The sequence below is a fragment of the Fonsecaea erecta genome (assembly GCF_001651985.1).
Source record: "Fonsecaea erecta strain CBS 125763 chromosome Unknown Scaff13, whole genome shotgun sequence".
Lineage (NCBI taxonomy): Eukaryota > Fungi > Ascomycota > Eurotiomycetes > Chaetothyriales > Herpotrichiellaceae > Fonsecaea > Fonsecaea erecta.
In genome coordinates this window covers 342,109-367,636 of record NW_017387256.1, presented here as the reverse complement: position 1 = coordinate 367,636, position 25,528 = coordinate 342,109, and the positions used below count along the sequence as shown (strand labels likewise).

Below are 25,528 nucleotides of genomic sequence, written 5' to 3'. Positions count from 1 at the left end.
CAGACGTTCATGGTCCATGCCGTCGTGGCCCCCTCATCCTTTTGCGTTATACTTGTCGTTAAATGCGTTCACAGCTGTTACGGCAGTTGGTCAGCATCTCTTCTTTTTTTGGTGTTCAAAATCTGTCCACTTACCAATAGCAATCTGTTTGTACAGCCAGTTCCTGCTGCCCTCGTCCGCCACCGGAATGAAAGGTCCGTTTGCCCCTCCTTTCAAACCAATGCTCATCCCCGTCCTCTCCTTGCTGATGGTTTGCACGTCCGTCAGTTTGATGTCCCATTCCATGCGCAGCTTCTTGGTCCGTATCATCAAGATGCGGTCATAGGTGATCATCACCATCATGTCGCCGCCCTCAAGCTCCAAGTGCGCAATGTATTCTTCGTTGAAGTACCGCCCGTCGTCGCAGGTCTTGAGCCAGAACTGCCCTAGGGCTTCGCGTTGCGAATATGGCCGCACAATACCGTCCATACCGATAAAGCGAGTCAGGCGAACACGGTCCAGGCCCTCCGAGTCGAAGACCGTCGTCGTGTTGCGGACTCCTTCGGCCACGTTCGAGGCGAGGTCGAAGGCGCCGATGGCAGGCTTGGTGGCCAAACCCAGGAAGCCCTTTCCGACCCCTTTGACAAAGCCCAAAGCTCCTTCCTTCTCGGCACCTTCTAGAGGATGGCGTGCTAGGCCTCCGATACCGCTGGCCATACTTGCGGCAAAGGCATTTCCCCCGGCAGTGACGCCGTACAAGGCATGTTTAGGTCGATTCCGACTCTTTGACATTCGTCTCTGATCTTGGAACTCCTTGTCCATCGTGGCAGCGGCAAGACCTTTGGAAATGGAACCGCTGAACTTGGCCATACTGTCACTGAAGCCAAAGACGGATTTCTTGACAAAACTGCTGGCTCCTTTGGCGATGCCGATTCCGAGCTCCTGGGGCCTGTCGGTCATCACGAGGCCCTGGTACGGCTCGTAGAAGATGTCGGCAAACCCAGAGCTGATGTTGTTGAACAATCCAACAGGGTTGCCAAGGAAGTCGGCAGATCCGAGAATGATGTGCACTTGCCGGAGCACTTCCTGGGTGTAGTGGTTTTGAATGTTGGCGATCAGGGCTGGAACGGATATCCTCGCGTTTTCAAGCATCAGCGCGTTGAGCCGGATGGGAGCGTCATTGACATTGCCTATTGACATGGTCATGACATTGACGATAAACATCAGCGGACTATTGACGAAAGTGTCCTCGGCGTTGACACGTTCCGTTCTGACGAAAGAGAGATCAAGCTGGATGGGTTGCAGGTGCAGCAGCTCAAAATAGACGTCTTGGCCCTGTTCTTCTCGCGTGGGCTCGGGGACATCGAGACTCTCGTCGCACAATTTTCCTTCCTTTTCTTCCGACCACGACGCCCCGGGCACTTTCACAAAATCGAGCAAGGCGAAGATGAAGTCTTCGTCAAGCTCAACCGTGATTTGCTGCAGGAGCAGCGTGGCATATTTGATATAAAGTACACCGTATGAATCGTCCTTGACCCTCGTGACCATCGTGTGGAAAATGGGATGCGCCTCCATTTCCTTGCCAGTTTTGGGCACCACGCTCGGGTACAGCAAGATCGGGAAGATCCCACCGTACAGTTGGTTGTCGATCTGTATCCATTTGACGGTGAAGTTTAATGTTTGGTAGAGCTTGGAATCCCCATACTTGAGGTCCATCTCCCGGAAAGTGACATACATGAGTTCCTTCAGGTTGCTGTTGACGAGGGAGATTCCGATGCCGGCCAGTCGCAGCTCGGCCTTGAAATTGACCTCAGATTCGATCTGCTTGACTTCAAATCCTTGGTTGAGGCTGGTCTGTGACGCGGTTGTCATGCCCGTCTTCTGTCGATACATCGACCGGGACGGTTTGTAATTGGACAATACCAGCGTCTGCGTTGGTCCATCGGCGACAATATTGATGTCGATCACTTTCATCGCGCCACCACGGTCGTCCGGTGGCAGCTTGATTGGGAACAAGTTGCCTATTTCTGCCAACTTAACGTACCTCTCCCTTCCTCTGGCGGTGAGGACGAGCTCTTTGTTCTTCGAAGCAGGATAGTCCCAGGCATAAGGCATGATACTTCGTGGAGGGAGCCTGTACCGGATAGGCTTCCAGCCGCTTCCTTTGTCTTCTTCTTCATCCTCACCGAGATTGGGATTGGCCTGGAAAAACAAGAACTCGGTGTCGCTCTCATTTCTCATCGAGAATGGCCAGTGTTTCGTCTCGATGCTGAAGTGTAAGAACAAGGTAGCGTCCTCGAGAATGATTTCGACGCGGACGAGTCTTTGTCTTTGGCCGTGTTTGGCGAGTTTGACATGGGTCATGCCGACATTCGCCATGTTGAATGGGGACGACCATTGGTTGTTGACTCCTGGGAAGCACAGGCAAAGCTGCTTTTCGGACGATTGTCGCATAAAGTACATGGGCAAGAGATCATTGTTCTTCATCTTCCAAATTTCTGACGAACCAGGTTCCCGGAGTTCGATATCCTCTCCGATCTTGTTTTTGAGCACAAAGCGTGGTGCAATGGTAACAACTTTCGTCAAGCTGTATTTGCCTTCCCCTTCTGCCACAGATACCCCAACGTGCATCTCAGACTTGCCGGTGGCGGAGGGCAAAGCGACCTCGTACGAACTCCCAATCGCGTCGAAACTTTGTGGCTTGCTCCATACAGAATCGCCAATCTTGAGGAGAGAACGGTTCTTGCGATCATCGGTAGCGTAGGAATACAGCATTGGCAGAGCTGTTCCTTCTCCAGAACTTGTCCGTGCGCCCTGGGGCGATGAAGCTTTGGAGGAAGACCCGAAAAAAGCCTTGCTCTGAACGCTCATGTCAAGCCCAGTTTTGTTCAGAAGAACGTAGGGACTGTACACCGACACTCTGAAGGCTCCTCCGCTGTCTTTGATGTTGGTATAGTGAAGCTTTAGCCTCAACTGGGCACCTTTCTCATCCTTCAGCTGCAGTACTTTCTCCCGGCGGAATCCTTCCTGCGTGTCGCTGTTAATGATCGCAAAGTCGCTTTGTTTGAAGGGGGCGTCCTCCACTTCAACACTCAGTAGTAGAAGGTGAGATAGCTCCACGACATGTACCGGGCTCACGCCACCCTTGCGGAGGAAGTTTGTCCAATCCTTTTTCGTGTTCTTATCATAGATGCGATATTTGAAGTCGTACGGTAGCAAATTCTGGATTTCGACGGGTGCCGAGACTTGGATCCTCATGTGCGGATAGACCTTTGTGATGGGATCTTTGTCATCGTATGATGCGTGCATCTGGAAAAAGAAAGGTGGTGACTCGTCTCTGCCTTCTGACTCGCAAGTGAGGGCCCTCGTTTGTCTTCTGAGTAGGTCTTTCCAGAACAGCCGTTCATTCGACCAGCCGTATCCAAATCCCTGGTCAGGGCGTAAGACCAGTGAATGGACAAATGCTGCTCCCACGGGAGCAGGTTTGCCTTCACCAGGAGGAATCTTCTCTATCTTGAGGAGATGTCCCTCCTCTGGACTGTACACGCCCATCTCGATGGGTATCTGAGTTTTGTTTTCGACGAGGAGGGGTGAGCGGAAAGTAATGTATTTGACGTTGTCAGCCCCCAGTCGCACCTCGACAAGCATCCGGTGTTGAACACCATCCTTCCTCGGCTTGAGGTTGTACAGGGTTTCTCCTTCGCGGATGACTGGAATCCGGACGACGCTATCAAATCCACTGCCCTCAAGCTTGACACCCACCAGGCCGGCATTACCTTCCGGCGAAAGACTCTCACGCATGGATGTTGCGTCTTCGAATCGCCAGGCATATTCTTCGCCGTCGGTGAGTTTGGCTGCAGCCGCACTTTCGCTCTTCTCATCTGCCCAGATGCTGAGGTCGAATCCAGTGTAATTGCGGATTCGATACGGCGCATCTGCCACGCGCGGCTTTGACAGGATGTCTTCGTCCGTAGAGAGAAAGTTGAAAGATTTAGAAGCAAGTGCAATTGTGGCGGACGTGATGGTCAATTCCATATTCTTGTGTGAATACAGCTCCATGGACAGCACCTCGGGATGGAGTTGTTTGGCCATGTGAAATCCTAGGTTCCAAGGCTCGATCAGGGGCTCCCACGCGGACTTTGAGAAATTGTATACGTTGATGAAAGTATTGATCTTGGTATCGGCTGTCAAAGAACTGGACCAGTCGCGGACATCGACATTAAATTTCTTCACGCTCCAGTCCAGCAAGGGAAGTTCGTGCATGTCTCCAATCAATATAACCCGAATTCCTTCGATTTGCGCAGTCATCTCTTCCCGGCTCAGGACCACCGACCTTGTAGGCTGTTGTTGCAATCCAGATTTGGTCGATTTCGAGACTGACTTGGATCTTTTCGATCTCTGTGCTGCTGTGGACTGCCCGGCTATCGACTTGCGCTTCGTAGAAGGGGCCTTGGAGGATGCTTTCACGTCTTTGAGCTTCTTTGGCTCCGTGTCTTCTTGAATTTTCGGTTGTGGGGTTGTGGACGAAGCCTTGCTGACAATCTGCATCGCCAGCAAGATGTCACGAAGTGACAGACGGAGAACCAGAGGCTCTACATCAACGTGAATCGACGTTAAAGACGAGTCTTTGCCTTGACTCCGGCTCTCCATGGACATTTGTACGCTGAAATCGTCGAGAATTCGAAGACGGCTCGTCTCGAAGCGATCCATGCGGCACAAAAACATACCGACTTTGCTGACCTGCAGCGTCATCGCGTTTTGTTTGGATACGAGGACTTCTTTGGTACCGAGTACAATGGCCTCGGTGTTAGATATGGTGGGATTTGCGATGAGAATGACTTGCGCATCCACGACGTTGAGTCGAAATGATACAGTCATAGATGGTTGACCGGCTGATTCGGCTTCCTGAGCCCCAGTTTCTCTCTGGCCTTGTTCACCATCGAGGCTTGCATCGCTGCTTTCAGTCAAATCGTCCACTTCTGCAATAGGTAACGGCCCGTCGGACTGTAACGCCGTATTTGCGAAAGCCTGAAGTGCAAAAATGTAATCCAAAGCGACAATAACCCGGGGGCTGTCAATCGTAAGCATGACAATCATGTGGCGTTCTTGCCCACCAGTAATCGACAGACTCGCCATGAACTGTTGCTGCACATCGTTGTTGATCAGAGACATTATCTTCCGGAATTTGTTGGTTTCTCTTGTTCGGCTGTCGCGGACGGTGAAAGAGTGTATCACAAGCTCAGCCTCCATAGCGCCGTCGCTGATCATCCTAAGCTTGACGTTCGTCTCGTTTATGGAGAATTTCGAGAGGCTAGCTGCCTCGAGGTTCTCAATGGGTTCGTCTTCGTCGGCGAGGATCAGTTCCAGAGCGATCATTGGTGCTTTGAATACAAGGTTCAGTTTGGTCCATGTTTCTTCACCATTTCCAAGCTCGGGGCCCTGGTATGAGGGCTTAGCAAGCGATTCGGACGTGGTAGTCTCGGGCTCAGCGGCCTTTGCGCTTTCTGTCGTGGATGATGGCAACTCCTCGGCAATGTCCTCTTCGCTTTCGTCTTCTGTCGCAAAAGCTGCTGGAATGGTTTTTGACAGTTCCATCAGGAATTTGAATTGAGTGTGGGAAACCCTCAGATTCATCGGCGACATAGATCCATCGATTTCAAGATCTGGTCTTTCAATCCCCACCTGGTGCTCAAGATATCGAATTTTGAAGTCAAGATCGACCTTGTCAATCATTTCCAGCTCCTGGGACTTGCCATCGCTGTGGTGGAACTCGCTGGTTAACCGAATGTGTCTGATGCCAGCCGCCAACTTATTGACGAGAGGACCGCTCTTTTGACCTTGGACACCGACAAATTTGTTGTTCGCATATATCTCGCCAAGGTACGCAGTGATGAGATCACGAGGTCGGTCTTCGACCATGGCTCGAGGGAAAACGACGATTGGTGTCTTGATGACGATATCGATGTGCATCTTCTGCGCACTTTCTTGAACCTGTGTAGCTTGGTTGGCTGCCGCCTGTCTGGCTGCGTTGAAGATGGCTTGCATCTTCCCAAATTTGACCCCGAACTCCATGATCTTGCGGAATGGCTCCTCTAGGAAGTTGACTTTAATGGATCCTGACCGAAGGTAGATTCCCGAATCATATCCTGGATAGTCCTTGCGGGAAGAGTCGAAGGTCTGATACTTGAAATCTGCTAGATCATCTCCTTCAATGGCAATTAACCGACGCAATGGTGAATTCTCGGGTGCACCCTCGTTGATATCGTCGACCAGCGAGAGACTCCCTAATCTTGCCTTGACCTGCATTGTGCCGGCGTCCAGGAAGACTCCAACGTCACCAGAGTTCAGGGAGAGTGTCGCAAGCCGCACGCCATCATTGTTTAGAATCAGCGCAATGCTGCTCAACTGGGCTTTGATTCTAATCTTGTCTGCCTGGGCCTTTGCTGGTTGAGGGTCACCGACTCTCTCTCCCGGTTCGTCTGTCTCTTTTTGTATCGGTTGCTGATCCCCGGGACTCGTGAACGTGGTAAGAACAAAATCCAGCAAAGTGAGCAGCGTCCTTCTTGTGACAATCACATTGATGGTAGACACGGCAACATCAAGGTTGGTAGCAATGCCCTCGTAGGTAGATTGGAATTCAGGCGAGTCAGGATTGACCTTGACAAATTTGACGTTGAGCAAATCTTTTCCTTCTTCTGCGTTAAAGCCCTTGGAGGAGATGATCTGCTTGAATTCGGGCAGTGGTTCCTCTTCAATGTGGTCGTCGACACTTAGGGAACGCAGCAGCACTTCGGCCACCATATCGTAGGGGCGAAGATAGAAATCGAAATAGAAACGCTCCGCCACCAGTTCGACCAACAGCCGGTCTGGCTTCTTGCCATCCGGATCGGCTTTGTACAACGATGCCTGCAGTTTTTCGACCGTGAAGTTGATTTCAAAGTTGCGCTGGTGTATATTTGCGGGTGTTTCGGGCTTGGTCCGCTGGCGCCTGTCGGGAGAAGCGTCTTCTGAATCTGAGTCGTGTTCGATAATTGGTATATCCTTAGCTTCGAGCAGTTGTACAGATTTCCTCTTCGATGCCTGGTCTTCGACAGATTTCTGCGGCCGCGACTCAACGATGCTGCCATTTGCCTCGGTCTCTGGCGTGTCAAATTTCGGAACAGCAACCTCTATTAGCCTCATAAGATTCTTATATTTCTTGTCTGATAGGGAGGCGTGGAGAACAGGCATCGTTCCGGAGATGCGGACCTTTGTTATGTCGGGAGCTTTCGGTATGATTGAGTTCTCCAGGAGGAAGGCCATGTTTATGCGGTCGATGATGTGCATGTTATGCGAGTCGTCTTCTGCTTCCAGCTGCGCTCTCGTCTCTTCAATGCCGGGTCCAATTAGAACCTGTGTTGATTCGAGTTTCAGGTGAAATTTGTCATACATCAAGCCCTCAAGCTGTCTGTAATCTTCTTCGGTGTATTTCTGCTTTTGTTTGGCATGAATATCCCGCATTGTCTCCTTGTCGACGAGTTCGCTGTTGAGGCTGACATGACCTGCATCGAGAATCATGCAGAGTGTGCTCTTCTCCGTAATGCTTTCAGGGATAATGAGGATAGGGGCATGGATGTCCAGATTTGCATTGATGGTCTTGTGCTCTTCCAATGCGAACTCAAGGCCTGCACGCGTCTGTTGACGAATCTCTTCCACTGTGGCACCTGCAGTCTCGAGCAGAGCGCCAATGGATTCCATCTGTCGTTCCGGGGGCTTGAAAAATTTGACAATCTCGACCACGAACTTGGGATTGTGGATGAACTCGAGACTCTTGAGCTTCAAATCGACTTTGGTGTCGGCGCTTCCATCAAGAGGATTGTTTTCGAAGACAAGGTGGAACAAGCTGTCTTCCGCCTGCTCCTCTTTCTCTGCACTTGCGCTTTCTGCCTCTGCTTCATCGTCGAAACTTTCCGTGTCATTTTGTTGTACTTCATCCTTGGGCTGATTTTCTACCCCTTTGACCTTGACAATTTGTGGGAACAAGGTGCCTTCCGTCGTACCATCGTAGACACGAAAGCCCCCCAGTGCTAGATCAGCCAGGAAAGAGTCGGGTCTTTGAAGTGCCTTTGCCCTAAAGTTGTCGAAGACCAGTTTGAGAACCTCGGTCTCTTGACCGTGAGGATCGCGTTTCAAGGTGAAGCTGCCAGTCCTGAGACTCGATTCTACTTCAAGTTTGACACTCTCTCGGGGCAGATCGACGCTCTCGGCGATCGCTTTCTTCTCGTCCCAGTCAATAGCGTTGTAGAGCTCCTTGCGCTGTTCTTCAGTCATGCCTGCATCCTCGTCATTCTCCGGGGCCTGTTCAGGCTTGGAGCCCCAGATCCACGAGGACCATGTCTGCTTTTGGGCGGGTTTCTTGACACCGACATTCTCCTTCCGGAGTTGGGTACGTGCCAGCGACCGCCAGAATCGCAGATCCTCATAGCTCAGATCGTGCTCCAGCTGGGCCATTTCTTTTGTTTCTTGCTCGGTAAACTTTTGCTCCTTTTTCTTTTTCTTGAACAGCTCAATATACTTGCGTCGGGTGTCCCTGCGTTCCTTGAAATACTCCCACGTCCACTTCCTGTTCCGGTCGTGAATCTTGGTCAGAACGGCGTTTCCAGCAAATTTGAGCCACGCTCGAGGATTTTCTTTGGGGCTCTCCTTTGGCGCATCCTTCTTGTACTCGTGATGGCGAACGAAGTAGTGCATAAGGTCTACGAGCATCAGCGCGTCGCGGTATTGTTCATCATCAATGATGAATCCGAGCTCCTGGAAGAGTAGTCGCGCCTTCGTCTTCGGTTTGTCTGCGCGACCCGTCTTGTCCAGCTCAATCCCGGCCCGACCGCTGACGGGTTTGAGCAGATACTGTGAGTGGCCTGTGTCTTCTATACCTGCTCGGAAGCGGCGTATCAGCTCATCCTTGTCGATTTCCTGTGCCTCGGCGCCAACGTCACCGCCCTTGCCGGTGCCGAACAGGTCTGCGTCACTGTTCCAATAGAGAGCCAGCGAATTCAAAACGGCCAATTTATGAGTGGTCCCCGAGGTGGACTGGATAAAGGTCGGCTGCCAGTCCGCATCGGTAGAGACGGCGCTCATTTCCTTCAGGGTGAGGCCCACGGCGAACGGGTGGCCCGGCGTCGCAATGGAGTCTTCGTACCGGATGTGGACATTTTTGATGCTGACTTGCAGGTTGTCGACGATGGCTGTGACAAAGCTCTGCGTGAAGCTTTGACTCTTCTGCTGTTCCTCTGGGCTCATGGCCTCGGTATTGCGCTCCTTGAGAAGCTCGGCACTCTCCAGCTTTTCCAGTTTCACGGCTACCGCCCGCTTGTCCTCCTCCTCGGCATCGTAGTCATCTTCCTCTTTAGGCGCGGCGAGCAGAAAGACATCCTCGATGTTGACCTTGACGGGCTTTCCTCTCAGATTGGACCATGGTATGGACAGGGTCAGTTCACCCAGGTGGCCTTCTACCACATTAATTGGCAGGTGCAGTTGATCCAGAGCCTCTCTCCTCAGTGCAAGGTTGCGCAGCTTGACGTCGCCCGACCAGATGCCTACATTGAGCTGCTTGGGGTCGAAGTTCTTGACGTACATGCCCAAGAATCGATTGAGGAGATTGGCGACCAGACTTTCCAACATCTTGGGCGCTGTTGGCCGTTACCCAGGCCCGGGATAGATTAGGAATCTTATCTGTACGAAAGAAACATATGGTCTGGATGAGACCTTTTGCCAGGAATGATGCAAAAGCGTCAAAGAAGGATCAAGACAATGGAATTCGGGGGTTCTCTCCTTCTGCAGACAATTGCGAAGTAGAAAATATGGCACAGCCACCCAACTGTGGCGGGGCAGATCAAGTTGTACCCAAAGGCGCACGAGACAGTTCAATGCTGGTTCTCAAAGAAAAATTTCGACGCTGACCGCAGCAAAGACCCAGGTATTGCAAAGGAGGGACAAGAACTCTCTTCTCAAAGCTTTGTGCAAAGTGGAAAACAATTACTGGGTTGGAAGATGGTGAGGAAGTTGAGTTGGAGAACATGAATGAATGATGCGTTGCCTGCGCCGGGTGGTTCATTACGTCAGAGTCTCAGAAGACGCACCAGGGCAACAAGCGCAGTTTAGCAATTAGGCGACAATGAGGTGGCACAAGACAAGACTGCGTCCCTCGTACTGCCTGCTACCAAGACAACAAGATACCTAGATACCCAGCGCGCCAGATACCAAATTACCCGTGTGCCTAGGTACCTAAGAAGTACTGCACCGCTGCGACGGCACCGGGTAACCGCTCGCGACATCATCGCCCCGATTCTCGTCTCTCCGCCCAATTCATTCAACTGCGCAACACTCGCCTTTATGGTGGTGCAGCCTTTTGTTTTTCCATCCTGTCACTCATTCTCTCATTTCTGTCACACCACAATCAATCCTGTAGCTCATCCCAACCCTCCAGCGATTCCCTCGATTCCTCACTTCTCCCTCACCCACCCTCGATCGCTCCGACGATGAGGCGCCGGCGACCTCAATAGCCTGCAAACATGGGGATTCGCATCACCACGTGGAATGTCAATGGCATACGAAATCCGTTCGGATACCAGCCATGGAGAGACAAGAGGACGTTTGAGGGCATGTTTGATATTCTCGAGGCCGACATGGTCATCTTCCAGGAAACAAAAATCCAAAGGAAAGATCTCCGCGACGACATGGTGTTGGTGCCCGGCTGGGACAACTACTGGAGTCTGCCCAAGCACAAGAAAGGTTCCAACAAGCCATGTCCGTTGTTTCGGCCATGCTGACATTCTCAGGATACTCTGGCGTGGTCATTTACACGCGCAACGCGACCTGCGCCCCCATAAAAGCCGAAGAAGGCATCACCGGCATCCTGACCCCTCCGAACAGCTCTACCAGTTTTCGAGACCTGCCCGACGAGGATCAGATCGGCGGATATCCCAATGCTGAACAATTGTCCGAAGCAGACTACGACCCCGCCACTCTCGATTCCGAGGGACGATGTGTCATCCTCGAATTTCCTGCCTTTGTCCTCATCGGCACATACTGTCCGGCCGAGCGAGATGAGACACGAACACACTATCGCACGAGCTACCTTCGCGTGCTCGACGCTAGAATACGGAACCTGGTGAAAATGGGCAAGAGAGTGGTCTGGGCAGGGGATTTCAACATATCCAGGGAAGAGATTGACACTGCAGCAGCACAGGAGAACATGCGCAAGAATGGGGTTGATCCAGTCCAGTGGATTTCCACGCCAGCACGGAGGATGTTCAACCAGCTGCTCGTGGGTGGCAAAGTCCATGGGGACAGGGACGAGGGTAGAGAAAGACCCATCATGTGGGATCTCTGCCGGGCGTTTCATGAAGGTCGCAAAGGCATGTACACCTGTTGGGAGACCAAAGTCAATGCGCGACCGGGAAACTATGGATCAAGAATCGACTACGTGGTGTGCAGCTATGACATGAAAGACTGGTTCAGCGACGCAAACATCCAGGAAGGGCTCATGGGATCGGATCACTGTCCAGTCTATGCCGTATTGAAGGATACTGTGTTTGTCGATGGTGTCGGGCGACATATACTAGACTTGGTTAACCCACCGGGCATGTTCGTGGACGGCGTCCGCAAACAGGAATGGACCACCAAATGCTTACTGCCCACGTCGGGCAAGCTGATACAAGAATTCGACAAGCGGCAAAGCATCCGGGATATGTTCACCAGGAAACCATCAGTCCTCAAGTCGAAGAGCAGCATTGACGAGACAGACACAAACGGTGTAGTTTTGGATGCTCCTCTGACGACAGCGATCGTCGGTGCCGACAACCTGACGCGTTCGGAAGCAGACGACACCGGCGCTCTTTCTAAAACAGTGTCGAATGTTTCTAGCAATAGCAAAGGAATCAGCGCCAAGAGACCAGCAAGGGCCCCAGAAGCACCGACAGTGGCGAAACGCAGCAAGACGGCCCCTCAGACAACCCCCAACGGCGTCGGCAAGGGTCAGCAGAGTCTCAGAGGTTTCTTTTCCACCAGACCAGCGACTGCTCAGACCCCCGAGGTTGACGAGCCTGTGACTGAGGCAAAAAGGGAAGAAGCGTCTGAAGAACCGTTGATGCCTCAGGCCCCCCCATCGCTCGAGGAAGAAGCTGCCAGTTTCTCGGCCAGGCAAACATGGGGTAAATTGTTCTCTAAGCCCGTGGCACCGAAATGCGAGCACGGCGAACCCTGCAAAACCATGCTGACCAAGAAACCGGGGGCTAATTGCGGAAGATCTTTCTGGATGTGCGCCCGACCACTGGGTCCCAGCGGAAAACAGGAGAAAGGGACACAGTGGAGGTGTAATACCTTTATCTGGGCTAGCGATTGGGACGCACATGGTACAGAGCCGTCCTGAGCCGCACAAAGGGCGTGATTTCACACCGTCCGCGCCGTTATGATCATGAAAGAAGTGGTACAGTGAGTTTCGGAATTGGCCAACCCTGCGGAGACACTGCAACTTTGCAAAGACCTTCGTACGCTGGCGGATTCACAGAGACAACCCCGTTCCCGTCAGTACATCAAGCTTTCAATTCCCCACGACGATGATTTACATGACGCTTTATTTGACACACGTGCCTTACTGAACGATTTTCAAATCCGCAAGAAAGCGCCGTATGTTCTGGTCTTCCAGGATGCCTCAGAATCAGAGAGCACTGACTGATGCATACCGATCCCGACTGATGGCACCACAGTCCAACAGCTCGCCTAATCACAATGAACAGAGGGGTTTCCCAAAACGATTCCAATAGGAAACGAGTCAGGGGAGCTTGCAAAAATCAAAGCATTTGAACAGCTACCAGCTCTTGATTTCGACGCAACCTTCCATATACTGTACCAGCGGCGCGTGATATGCAAGCTGGGCGTCATCTCAGAAGCTGAATTGGATGAATATGACAAACCTACTTCGCCGGGTGAATCATGATGTGGCGCGCGCGGTGCTGGTGGTCGGAAGGGACGAGGCAAGTAAAAGTTGAACCTCAAGCGCCGAGGTACCCTTCAGTATTTCGCGTCGAGCAAACTCCTTTGTTATGATGTGTTCTGATGGTCCAGATGGTCCTGATAGTCCTGATGGGTTCCAGTGGTGGGGACAAGCCGGTGGTGCCTTTGACACTTTTGTGCGATGACAGCTGGTCACACACAACCACGCCCTTCCTACTTACCTCGCTACCTAGCATGTGAAGATACCTTTTCTGATGACAAGAAAACTGCAATTAACCACTTGCCTCCATCCCTGAATTCGCATTCCTCGCATGAAGTGTCTCAGGCGAGGTATCCCTTATATATCTCTGCCCTCCAAACACCGTCACCATCACCACCCAGAGCATAGCTGATTGTGGCTTTCTGGCTGCTCGACGCGATGGCATGGAAAGAGAACTGTTAGGTTTGACTCCTTCAAGGCAAGATCTGCGTCCTGCGTCGTGCCCCTTGCATGGAACAAGTCAGTCCATCTCATCCTATCCCATCTAGGGTGTCTATTAGTCTCAACTCTTGCTTGCCACCCTGGGGGATGTCTGATTCGCCCCAATTTTTCTGTGGGGAGGTGGTCGAGGTTCTCTTCCTCTAAGGGAGCTTGGACAACCCAGCGGCACCAGCGGTGGCTAGGCCCGAGCACTATTTTCCTGCTCTGGAGTATCAAGAAAGAAGGGGGCCCAAGAAAAATGTCAAATGGAGGGACGGGGTTTGACAGGTCGAAAGGGAGCTGGAAGGGTGGCCTGGTAATAAGCCTCAACATGTCACTGATGCGGTCATAAGTCAAATGACACTCAACCAATGACACCAGCTGGAATATCGGCACCTCCATACCCCAGCTACTACCAGCCTCTGCAAAAGGCCAATTACATTTTGCCCGCGACATATTATGTGGACCAACATTCCACAAAAACACACGGTCCATCGGGCGGCCTGGCTGATCTGCGAGATCGTGAGCCGTCGCGATGCTGAACCTCCACCTCCGGCGGGAAAAGCATGGATCACCTTCCATGGACAGGAAAGGCCTAATCGACCAGCACTTTGACATGAGGCCTTCTGGCAAATCGGACGCGTTCCAATGACCCCTTCGACTGGTTGCTCGGTATGTCAATGTAGAGACACGGTGGATGAGTCCAGCGTGGAGCCACAGGGGCGTGGGATGGCCTCTTCCCTTCCAAGCTGGGTTCTCTCCAGCCCCTTACGCCGCAAGTTCGTTGTCGTGGTTCTTGCACGCTGCATCCTGGCCCTGTCCTTGCTGTGTGCAGACTCTCTTCTCTCCCTCAAGGAGGGTTTCAGAACGCAGACCTCATCTCACCGAGAGCTACTACTGGATCGTGAGCGGCAGGTACCTCGGGTTTGCCGAAGTGTTAGGCAAAAGCGACGATGCTAGGATAGAATGCCACGCAAAAGAACCAGTCAGCCAATACCATCCAAGAAGAGGAGGTGGTCTGTCGGTGGTGGTGGTCCGAGCGATCTCTCTGCCATGAACCATCCCTGCTTTGCATCCATCCCAGATCTAGGGATGGCGCTCGCGCTCCGACATGGGATTTGCCGTGTCAGAAGTGATATTGCGCGAGCATCTACGGGGTGCCATCGACCCTCACTCCGCTTACTCGAAGGCACACACTAATTGGCAGCCATAACGTCGCGAATCGTGGAGACTCTTGCCATTTATAACACCTTGCATGTGTCATTCAGCGCTGCCGTCAGGAACCACGAACCGAAACAACTACGGACTTCTGCCACTCGACAGCATGTGAAGTTTGAGTGCCAGGAACAGCCTGAAGATAGAAAAATACCCCTGGGAACCCCTGGACTTTTGGGTTCCTTCTATCAGGGACAGATTCTTTTTTTCGTTCGAAGTCTTCGTCCCGACCATTTACTACTACAAGTCGTCTTGCCTAGGCATACGGACGGGGGGAGTCCTGTCGGAGATCAGACTTCTCCGATACCTTCATGGATGTCGGGTCTTTTCAGGTTTCTACACCAGACTGTTTAACCAGTACCCACAATACACGTCGAAGGCCATAGATCTGCAATCTAAGCCAGACGCCAACATGGCCACTTCGCTCAGCACTTGGATGAGCTCTTCGAGTATCTCTTCGATGAGCTTCACGAATAACACTTCAAATAACACTACAGGTAACAGATCTTCCCTTTGTGTCCTTGGAATTAGAGCTGGGACTGATCATCGGCAGAACTGGTATTCGAGAAAAGGCCTCTTCCAACCCTCCCCAAGAATCCTTCCGACGGCACAGTCAGCACGCAGCGCGTGTCGGTCCTCTCTGCGGCCTTGCAGTCGCAGGAGGAGAGGGACTGTCAACAGCAACTCGATTTGCGGTTCGTTCGGAGGGCGATACTGTCGCGTGAGTTGGATGACGAGGTGCTGCGGCGCGCCATCTTTGCCTGCAGAAATAGCGGGAGGGCCTCGACAGTTGGGTCGCTGCTTGTACTGCTGCCCACAGATTTGCAAGCGCGGCAGCGAGCCGAGATCTTTGTGTCGCTGAGGAGGCCCGAGTATCCTGATATCCCTGACGACTCTGACAACATCCGGTGTACGTTTTGGTGAGAGAGGAGGGGGACGGCGGCGGGCAACGTGTTGTTCTGTTTTATTTTCATGCGTGTATAACACAATACAAAAGTCGACAGAGAGGATGGCGATCGTTACCCACGAGGCTTGCGCTGTGCTAGCTAGGAATGAATGCAGAGTAATGTCTCTGTGGCGTCATTTCTATACGCGCAAGCAGGCTGCTGAAAAGAATGGCGGCAAGAAGACGTAGTAGGGTGCCTCTGGCAAATGGATTGATTGTCTGGCTAAAGTTCTATTGAATGCTCGAAGGCAACCACCAATCGACTATCGGATGTTCCAGGCAAATGCCACTGTTACTCAGACCTCTTCAAACTCCACTAGACATCCTCCTCACTATCAGAGTGTATAAAAAGATGGGGTGCGAGGACATTCGAGCGGTACATGGTTCTCAGAAATGATTGGCTCGATTGACACCATCTCACAACTATAAAAGTCACCTGGTACAGGCTCCTCAAGCGTTTCGCTCGACAAACATGCAAGTAAACCACCTCCCATTTATGTCCTTGTACTCCCAACCTAACCTTCTCTGCCTCGAAGACATCCTGTTGCCCATTGAGCCGTCGTCGCCGCTTGAGTAGGTGACTTCGACCAAAATGCAGAAGGTCAACGACGATTTTCCTTTCCATATTTTTCCACCGACCCTATCTTTGACCATTGCTCAGGGTCCATCTTCGCTAGGTTGCACCCGTCGCTGTGGCCGACATTACACGGTCATCATTCTCCACGAGTTCATGATGGACCGTGACCTAGTGGTAGTTGGATCGGTGACCATGGTCAGGTACAACAAGTGGCCGGGAAAGCTCGAGGGTCAGCGCCATCCCGGTCTGGCTCCAGTACATAAGGGCTTGAAAAAGGTAAAGGCCCTGCGGAAAGGATGAATTTGATCGCGACAGAGATATAGGTTCATAGGTCGGTGAACCATTCCAAAACGCTGCTTTTGATCGCCCTATAAAAATGACGAAACTAGAACTCCCTCCGTTGCGGCTACTGCTTCGTCAAAGTGCTTGAGAGATCGACAATCTTTGACCCTCTATAGTTCTCCAATCGAACGTCTTGAGGAAGTATTCGCGCTTCCTGTGGAATTTTGAAGTCTGTAAAGATCGTTTGGGTGTCTGATAGATCTGTCGGTATGGGTCAAAAGGAACGGCTGAAAACTAAACGAACAGATGTAGGGTGTCACTGATTCGGAAGTAGTTGAAAGTGAGATCAAATGTTGGCTCCGACGAGGCTCCGCAAACGGAGGTCTCTGATTGGTGGTACCGCGATTGACAGCCTCGTCGGACTGAAACTTATCTACGCCGAACCAAGAGTAGACATGGAAGGAAGAGATGGGCGCGTTTGAGGTGCACAGTCGCCAGCTACAACGAAAGAGACCTGTGGCTTGCAGAGGAAGAGTCAAATATTCGAGATCAGAAGAATACACGCCTATCCGTGCATCCAAAATGACTCGGATGATGGGGCTTCATCGGAGGATACGTCAGATGAATCGAGTCACAGGCCAAGGATTGTTGTGCATGGGCAAGCGTCATTGCTTTCCCCGAACGAAACAGATTGCAGTGAGTAGTCTCCATTTGGCGCATCAGCCAATGCAGGACACCACGCATGACAGAGACAAGAAACTGCATACCGGGGTCGCAACATCTGGGTGGCGACAGAGACCAAAGGCAGTTTCATACGTCAATGCCAGCGGAAACTTCACTTGAAAAGTCCAGCAACGCCCATAATTCCGGAATTCGATGGTGACTCCTATGAAGGAGAAGGAAGTTTGATCATCTGAAGTTTCGTGATGGAAGGAGTACAATGAATGTTTGAGCCAGCTCAAAACGGTGCAACTATTTCTCAACCGACACGTCGCTGGACAAGGCCCATATCCGACGATTCTCAAAAGACCAAGCTTCGAGTTCCACAACAGATTACCTCTCAGTACCGTTCTACCATGTCCTTCGGTCGCTGTATCAAGCAGGTCCCGCACGTCAGTCAACCTCACCGCTTTTTGGGTTTCTTGAACGTCAGATGTTCTGGAGCTTGGCTGACGGAAGTATCTGGTGTCACTTCCTGGCGTGGAAGATGCCCGTCGTCATCGGTAGCCGCCGATTCCGAAAGGTGATGGCTTTCCAGACCTTTGCGAAAGTCCGGATGATGAGGGGAATTGTAAACTGGAGGCTTCCGGAGTTCGAAGTGCACGTTGAGTGGTATCGCATCCATTGCCGAGCGAAGCCCTTTCCAGTGCGAGATCTCGGGAAGTTTTTCATAAAATCCCGTTGTCGAGCGAAGAACAAGTTCATATGGTGCTTGAGGAGGTGGGCTCTCCTCTCATTCCAAAGCGATTATTGTTATTTGTTCCCGGAATTTCATGCCGTGCGCTTTTCGGCCGAGTTTCCTAATTGACCGACTTTACCTGCGCATCAAAATAGAGGACAAAAAGAACCGCCAACCGTGCTTCCATTGCAACTTGTTCTCCATGACCACATCTACTTCTCATGGCGTTACAATATGCATCTGCATGCAAAGCTTGACGCGACAACGCGCAAGTGGATGAAGTTTTCACCAAATCATCGTTCTTGGACCCTGATTCTACTGACGCTCTGTTTTCCTCCAGCTAGCCCAAATCAAAGCCTCACTCACCTCTAACATTCAAACGATGCCGCTCTGTCCCTCCTTCCGGTCCGCTTCCCGAGAAAACCATCTTCTTCAAACGCCATAGTCGCTGAAGTCCACCATGTCAATGAGTTGGCCGAGTGATGCTAAGCTGGTGTCCGCAACTGAAACATGAGGAAACCGTATGACGCGAGCGGCGAAGAGAAAGCTGGTCAGGGAATCTGCGAGAGTGAGCAAAAGAGACAACGCGCGAAAGAGCGGAAATATATGGCCATGAGCATTGACCGTTCCATGCTGACGAGATTACTCTGGTGAACTCATTCATGGCCGGCCCACGAGGTGGATTCACCTAGACATGTTGGAAGCGCAACGAATTGCTGGTTGAATTGCTATTCCTCCACTCATACCTTGACCTTTGCAAGAGTCCTATAGATAAGTGCATTTCAAAATTCGACATTCTCACCTTCCACCCATTTTTTGGCCAGCCAGTAGAGCAGGTCGTGCTTTTCTGCTGCAACTTGACACCCTCCATCAATTCCTCTCTCCCCATTATGGCCGGCATATCCTTGAGCACCTTCACCCCCATGGTCTTTTCCTGGCAGTATGCCAAAAAGCGATATCCGGACGGGTGTGCATCGTCGATTGCGGCCCCGTGTCGCGGATCAACCGGGATCAATTTGTCTTTCTCGTACCAGGGTCGGACAAAATTCGCTCTCGAACATGACTCTCCTGTGGTTTGGTCGCGTTGATTCTCCCATAAGAATAGGAAACGGCAATCGCTCTCTGCGTCGACCTCACTTCCGTCCAGAACAAATATTTGAGTAATGGTTGCCTTCATTTTGGTGGTGGTTTTGGTAGCTGCTCGGTTGTTGCCGGAGCTGACACCATGACATCGATGCATAATGAATGCCCAAGTAACAAGAACAATCGTGGGGCTGTGTGTGCGGCAAGCTTCTCGCTTTTGCCGTTTGCCTTGCAGCGTCTTTCCGGGAACCCCGCGTTTTTCGTGACGCAGCCGAAGGTTTCGCACAATGGGTCTGGATCATGGTACATAAGAATTGCTAGTGCGGCAATCATCCATCTAATTTGGACTCTTACCACCATGATCATATGTCCCTTTGCAAGATAATCGATTAGCCTGGCTCCGAGATGATCCATAGAGCTCGTCTAAATGTCGACTGATGGTGACCCACCATTCGTGAAGCTGCTTTGACTGGACAATGCCCGCCAACAGGTCACGACGCGGATGGTATGTTGCGTCTTCCTTTGCATCTTCTCACCTGGGCTCTCGATTGACCTATGCCTTAGTGACACTTGTAGAAAGCGGCACATCAAATGTAAATCACAGGTCCCAACTCTACCGCTCTGAATGACTGTTGAACCGAGAGATTACAGGTGACGAGCAACTTCCTGTCTGCCAAAACTGTGTCGACTCTCGTCGAAAGTGTTCAACACGACCCTTTATCTCCCTGTGGCGACGTGAAGAAGCTTCGAGGCCCGAGGAAAATGAAACAAATGAACATCACTATCTGCAAGTTCCAAAGCAAAGTCGGTCACGTATTCCTGATTATGACAAGTTAGCACACTTCTGAGACTTGGAGTAGTAGTGTTTGTATCTGAAAACCACAATGTCTCTACGCCAGAGCCAGAACCACAAGATGAAACGGAAATACCTTGTGGCACGATCCCAAACGCATCTCCAGATGTACTCGAAGGACTAAAAGCTCAACCTATGGACGCTCCCGATGCAACAATGACAGATACTACAAATCTCCAGACAACTGCTGAATACTCACTCACATCACCGAGCGTGGGTACGTCGAATCATGTGTACCATGAGTCTACCACTAGGAGCCCTTTATCTTTTCATTCAGACGGTTTCTACGCGGGCCAGGATATCCTCCCTCTACAGCCCCATTTGTCACCATTCAACGACCGCGACATCCACACGGGCACAACATTTCCACCCATCAGTCTTCCATCCTCTGGCAGCCGCTGCCCATTGAATAACCGTACCGAGGCACTGCTCCTGCGGCACTTTGTCAAAGAACTGTCTCCTTGGGTATGTGGGGTTTCATTTCACTTCTTGCATGACAGCTAATTTTAACGGCCAAGTTTGATGTCACGGATCCTACCGATCATTTTCGTGTTGTGGTGCCTGAATTGGCCATGGTCAGCGAAGTTGTGCTAAATGCCATATTCGCAATATCCGCGCTACACCTTGGTGGTGTCCCAGAGAAGGACACGATTGAGGGTTACGAGGTTCCCGTGGATGCGGTCCTGGCCGAAGTTTATCACACCAGATGCATAGGAATGCTCATAAGTCTAATCAACGAGGAGACCTCTAACACAAATGACGATGTTCTCACGGCTGCAGTCATATTGCGCAAGTTTGAAGAAATGCGCGGTGAGCTGCCCCTGCAAAGATCTTGGGAGCTGAAAAGTCCTAACACCGTACAAGGCTACGTGACACAACACGACTACGGCAGTCATCTACAAGGGGTTTCGGCCCTCTTCAATTCTCGCAGCTGTGCTATTGCTGGTGGACTGGCCGAGGCAGCATTCTGGCAATTTGTGCGTCAAGATGCTTTCCTATCGCTTTCGATTCACCAAGCGCCCAAAATCGACTTTTCGAAGCAAGAATTTAGATTCTCAGTGTCCGAGGCGCCAGACAGTATTTGGGCGAACCGTATCATCTTTTGTACGGCGATCATTTTGACCTACTGCTTCTCAGATGCGCCCAAGACGCTCGCCCGATGGCAGGAACTTAATCAGCAAGTGAATGAATGGGATGCAATGAAACCGGCTTCGTTCACCCCAATATTTTTCGAAGCTCCATCACTATCTGAAGGGAGACGATGGCCGGAACTTCAATTTTACGCCCCCTGGCATGGTATGCAGTTGAGCCTTGATGCTGCCTCTCTTGTGAACACCTTTCAAAGTCCAATACTGACAGATTGATCTTCGGAAGCAACTGGGACACAGTATTTCCACCTCTGCAAGGTTTTACTCAACCTATACCGGCCTGATACTCCATCTCCAGGAGCAGGACTAGAGTATAACCGTGCTCACCGGGAATTGAAGGTGCGTTTCAAGGATCAATTAGATGGGTGTTGATTATAAATACCTCGAGAAGGCAAGACGAGAAGTGTGACTGACCTGTGTCTTTTCGGTTCAGAAAGTAATTATGCACCACACACGATTGATCTGCGGCATAGCGCAGTCAAACTATTTCGCCAATCCAAAGTTCAACATTGGACCCATCATTCTCTTGTGTAAGTTGACTCTCAACATGCATTTGTACGATGCTGAACTGTCGAAAAGGTGGAGGTTGGGTCACAGAAGTCGATGAACAAAGAACGATTCTGCATCTCTTGCACGAAGCCGAAAAGGCACACGGATGGCCGACAAAGCACGTACGGGATTCTCTAGAAGAGCATTGGGGAATGAACGCTTCGTAGAATCGACAAATATCGAACCTCATCGGAAGAGAGTGAATCTTTGGCCGGAAAATTATCTCTTTTGGGTTCTGAGTGGGAAATTCCACCAAAGAGGTATGAATTCCGTTGCATCCAATCAGGGCTTCCGAGACCGCGACTTGAAATGACCAAGATATCACCGAGATACATTAGATGATCCCGTCAATGTCAAGAGCACGAAATACACCCTCAATATCAACTTGCTTTCAGTTCAACTTGAAAACACCGCATTAGCCACAACAGGAGCAGGAAGCTTTTGAGGAACGATGGCACTCACTGGAGCTGAAGTCGCAAAACACAATAACCCCGAGTCGTGCTGGGTGATTGTCCACGTAAGAATAGACTTGGCTACAGTCTTTGGTTGATTCTTACCAACTGATGTCTTACAGGGCAAAGCATACGATGTCACCGAGTTTCTTCCTGAACATCCTGGAGGCGAACGTATCATCTTGAAGTATGCCGTAAGTGAAGCCGCAAGCCATCACCAAAATCTCATTATCTGACCTCCACTTCTCTCAGGGCAAAGATGCGACTGCGGCATTCGATCCCATTCACCCTTCGGACACAATGGACAAATACCTGGACGATTCGAAGCATCTTGGGCCTGTCGACATGAGCACAGTAGCCGCGGAAGAGGAGGAGGTGGTGGACAACGAAGAAAAGGAGCGATTACAGAGGGTAGCCCAAAAGCCTTTACTGTCACAATGTTACAACCTATACGACTTTGAGGCCGTCGCAAGGCGAACATTGAAAAAGAGTGCCTGGGCTTATTATTCCAGTGCTTCTGACGACGAAATTGTAAGTGAATCTGGTCATTCGTCAGACAATGATACCAAGCACTAACCAGTTGAGTTCCACAGACCATGCGAGAGAATCACAATGCATTCCATCGTATTTGGTTCCGGCCTAAGGTTCTTGTCAATGTCGAGCATATCGATTTATCCACCACCTTACTTGGATCACCATCATCTGTTCCGTTTTTCGTGAGTGCCGCGGCACTGGGCAAACTTGGACACCCAGAGGGTGAAGTCGTCATTACGCGTGCCAGCGGGACTCACAACATCATCCAAATGATTTCAACACTTGCCTCATGCTCTTTTGATGAAATCCTTGATGCCAGACGCGACGATCAAGTGCAGTGGCTGCAACTCTATGTCAACAGAGACCGTGAGATCACGAAGAAGCTGGTCCAACATGCGGAGAAAAGAGGATGCAAGGCACTGTTTATAACTGTCGATGCACCGCAGCTGGGGAGACGGGAAAAGGATATGCGCAGCAAGCATGTTGATGTGAGCACCGACATTCTGAATGGGCAAAAAACAAACACCAGCCAAGGTGCCGCCAGAGCCATCACCTCCTTCATCGACCCTAGTCTCAGTTGGGCGGATATCCCTTGGTTCCAGAGCATCACCAGGATGCCTATTGTTCTCAAAGGAATACAGCGTGTTGAAGATGTTATCCGTGCTGTTGACGCCGGCGTCCAAGGTGTATTGCTCTCGAATCACGGTGGTCGGCAACTCGACTTTGCACCATCTGCGATCGAGGTGCTGGCCGAAACGATGCCCGTGTTGCGCGAACTGGGGCTCGACAAGAAGATTGACGTGTTCGTTGATGGTGGGATCCGCCGCGGCACGGATATCGTCAAAGCTCTATGCCTCGGTGCCAAAGGAGTTGGCATCGGACGTCCCTTCTTGTATGCAATGAGTGCATATGGCCAAGAGGGTGTGGAATGGGCGATTCAACTGCTCAAAGATGAAATGGAAATGGACATGCGTCTGATCGGGTGCAACAAGATCGAAGACTTGCACCCGGGATTGGTCAACACACGGAGTTTACTGTCGCATACCAACCATACACCACTTGACAGTCTGAGTTTGACAGTCTATGATTCACTGTCGACCCCGACGCAGAGGCTGGTGTCCAAGTTATAGATTGGCGAGATCGTGAAAGATAGAAAAGTTTTTCAAGCCATAAATGTATCAACAAAACGTCTGGTTTTCAACGCGGTTTGCATTAATTGTGTTTCATTCTTAAGTGATTTTTTTTTATGTTTGATTTGCCGCCCTTTCAATGAATTCTCCCCTATGCCAATTCAAGCTTGGAGAGCTTTTTGTCAAAAACGATGGTACATCTATCAACAACTTCTTCTGCGGTCAATATCGGCATACGAATCTCATCATAGGAGCCCTCGAAAGGAACATAATCTGAAGGGTTCTTCGCAACTTTGGTCGATGCCGTTGGGAAGAACTGGGTTGGATCCTCGTATTCATAAACCATGGTAAAGGACCCCGGCGAGACCGAGCCATCTGGCAATTTCACACCCGGCGCACAGGCGGTCCATGTATGTGGCACTCCACCAGGAATGTCTACTAGAGAGCCGGGCCCAACAACGTATGGCGTACCGCAAATCTCCACCAATCCCACCCCGTGAAGCACCATGATTCGTTCATCCAGCAATTTTTGCTTGGACAAGTCCATGTGGATGTGACGCGGTAGGCGCAGTCCAGTGTTGAATTCAATGAAGCCGAGCTGACCAGAGAACTTTTTTGTGCTCTGATAGCACAGCTCGTGCATTGTCAAGTCAACGTCGGTGAATGGTTTCTTGATATGCGCTTGGCCGTGTGAGATGCGGCATCCGTTATCGAAGACGAAGGCTTTCTCGGGTTGGGCAGCCATTTTCGTGTTTGTATTGAGACTTTGAGACGAGATTGTCGATGTGTTGAATCTTGAGATGTTGATGGGATGTCTCTGCTGGAGATGTTTCGTCGGTCGAGCAAGTGCTTGAGATGACCAAGTTATAACCTGCGGTTTTTGTGAAAATGCCAGACCCAGTGGTGTCCTGAACATCCTAGGTTTTAAACCTCTTTATCTGAGCCTCGGAAGGATGTCCACTGGAAATGATCACATCAGATTCGCCGTACAATGCGGAAGAAATGGGAGGTTAAAGTCGCGATAGGGAAAGCAAGTACGGGCTTGTCTCGGTGAAGTACCATGTGAAGTCCCAGCCTCGTACCGCGGGAACAAAACTAGTACATATCTGGCATGGCGAAGAAACCCTTGGGGCTAAAGTTTATTAGCATTTCCGAATTAGTCCTGATCACAAAATAGGAAAGTCTTCCGTTTGCACCGTGTGGAGGCTCCGAAGTTCTCATATGTTCTTCCCCAGTGCTTTGGACCACTAAATCCTTTAGCTATGTCTCCTACCCCGGAATTCGGATTCTCAAGGTCTAGATCTACATTAGTTTCATGTCCAAGTCGAACCCTCCCGTTGTTATGGTCTTTGCTACATAAGGCTTCTTGGTCAATACATCTTCCGCCCCAAGAGTTTTGGACATTTGGAGAAAGTGGGGTTCCTTCAAGTGTTGATCTATCGACGCCTCGGATTTGTATCTAGAGTCAGACATTAGTACCAATCCTTGTGGGACTCCGAGTTGCAGGAGAGTCCTACGTTTCGAATAGCACAAAGTCGGGTGTTTCTTCATTGATCTGCTTTGTGACAATAAATCGAAGACAATAATCTTCTTTGGCATGCACTTCGGCGACCTGGGCTGCAAGCAGTTCGCTCAGCTATTGACATGTTAGAGTCCAGCGGCATCGACCAGAGCGGCTGAGCGACCCACCCTATCAACTTTGCCCGGCTTCGGGGTGAAGATAGCGATGATATGAACTTCTCCCATTTTGGTGTGAGACAGGTGTTGCAGGGCTGACGTTTGTTTGTGTTGTGTAGGGCTACCGACGTTCTTACCGTCCATAGAAGCCAACCTTTGATCAATTGGCTTTAAATAAATAGGAATGGCTTCGACAAGGTCTGTTCCGAGAACAGTAAGCTTGGCGGACTTTGCGCGTTCCTGGATGAAAG

General features: G+C 50.9%; 7 protein-coding genes across 7 annotated transcripts; 4 read left to right on the top strand and 3 right to left on the bottom strand.

The window, feature by feature from the left end:
* Nucleotides 1-33: 33 nt before the first annotated feature.
* On the bottom strand, nucleotides 34-9,639 carry AYL99_11036 (hypothetical protein; the record flags this gene model as incomplete). The annotated part of the gene is made up of 2 exons (XM_018842542.1): nucleotides 34-74; nucleotides 135-9,639. 2 exons carry the CDS (start codon nucleotides 9,637-9,639, stop codon nucleotides 34-36), a joined length of 9,546 nt encoding a protein of 3,181 aa, XP_018687955.1.
* An 890-nt stretch (nucleotides 9,640-10,529) lies between these two features.
* On the top strand, nucleotides 10,530-12,388 carry AYL99_11035 (exodeoxyribonuclease III; the record flags this gene model as incomplete). Its single annotated transcript, XM_018842541.1, has 2 exons — nucleotides 10,530-10,749; nucleotides 10,797-12,388. The coding sequence occupies 2 exons, from the start codon at nucleotides 10,530-10,532 to the stop codon at nucleotides 12,386-12,388; spliced, it is 1,812 nt and encodes a 603-aa protein (XP_018687954.1).
* A 2,671-nt stretch (nucleotides 12,389-15,059) lies between these two features.
* Nucleotides 15,060-15,571, top strand: AYL99_11034 (hypothetical protein; the record flags this gene model as incomplete). The annotated part of the gene is made up of 2 exons (XM_018842540.1): nucleotides 15,060-15,144; nucleotides 15,201-15,571. 2 exons carry the CDS (start codon nucleotides 15,060-15,062, stop codon nucleotides 15,569-15,571), a joined length of 456 nt encoding a protein of 151 aa, XP_018687953.1.
* Nucleotides 15,572-19,943: 4,372 nt separating this feature from the next.
* Nucleotides 19,944-21,651, top strand: AYL99_11033 (hypothetical protein; the record flags this gene model as incomplete). The annotated part of the gene is made up of 7 exons (XM_018842539.1): nucleotides 19,944-20,004; nucleotides 20,065-20,252; nucleotides 20,306-20,597; nucleotides 20,652-21,083; nucleotides 21,162-21,274; nucleotides 21,369-21,465; nucleotides 21,515-21,651. 7 exons carry the CDS (start codon nucleotides 19,944-19,946, stop codon nucleotides 21,649-21,651), a joined length of 1,320 nt encoding a protein of 439 aa, XP_018687952.1.
* Nucleotides 21,652-21,935: 284 nt separating this feature from the next.
* On the top strand, nucleotides 21,936-23,600 carry AYL99_11032 (L-lactate dehydrogenase (cytochrome); the record flags this gene model as incomplete). The annotated part of the gene is made up of 4 exons (XM_018842538.1): nucleotides 21,936-22,001; nucleotides 22,059-22,130; nucleotides 22,189-22,467; nucleotides 22,530-23,600. 4 exons carry the CDS (start codon nucleotides 21,936-21,938, stop codon nucleotides 23,598-23,600), a joined length of 1,488 nt encoding a protein of 495 aa, XP_018687951.1.
* Nucleotides 23,601-23,751: 151 nt separating this feature from the next.
* Nucleotides 23,752-24,345, bottom strand: AYL99_11031 (hypothetical protein; the record flags this gene model as incomplete). The annotated part of the gene is made up of 1 exon (XM_018842537.1): nucleotides 23,752-24,345. One exon carries the CDS (start codon nucleotides 24,343-24,345, stop codon nucleotides 23,752-23,754), a length of 594 nt encoding a protein of 197 aa, XP_018687950.1.
* A 557-nt stretch (nucleotides 24,346-24,902) lies between these two features.
* AYL99_11030 (hypothetical protein) lies at nucleotides 24,903-25,346 on the bottom strand (the record flags this gene model as incomplete). The annotated part of the gene is made up of 3 exons (XM_018842536.1): nucleotides 24,903-25,059; nucleotides 25,118-25,236; nucleotides 25,290-25,346. 3 exons carry the CDS (start codon nucleotides 25,344-25,346, stop codon nucleotides 24,903-24,905), a joined length of 333 nt encoding a protein of 110 aa, XP_018687949.1.
* Nucleotides 25,347-25,528: the final 182 nt, after the last annotated feature.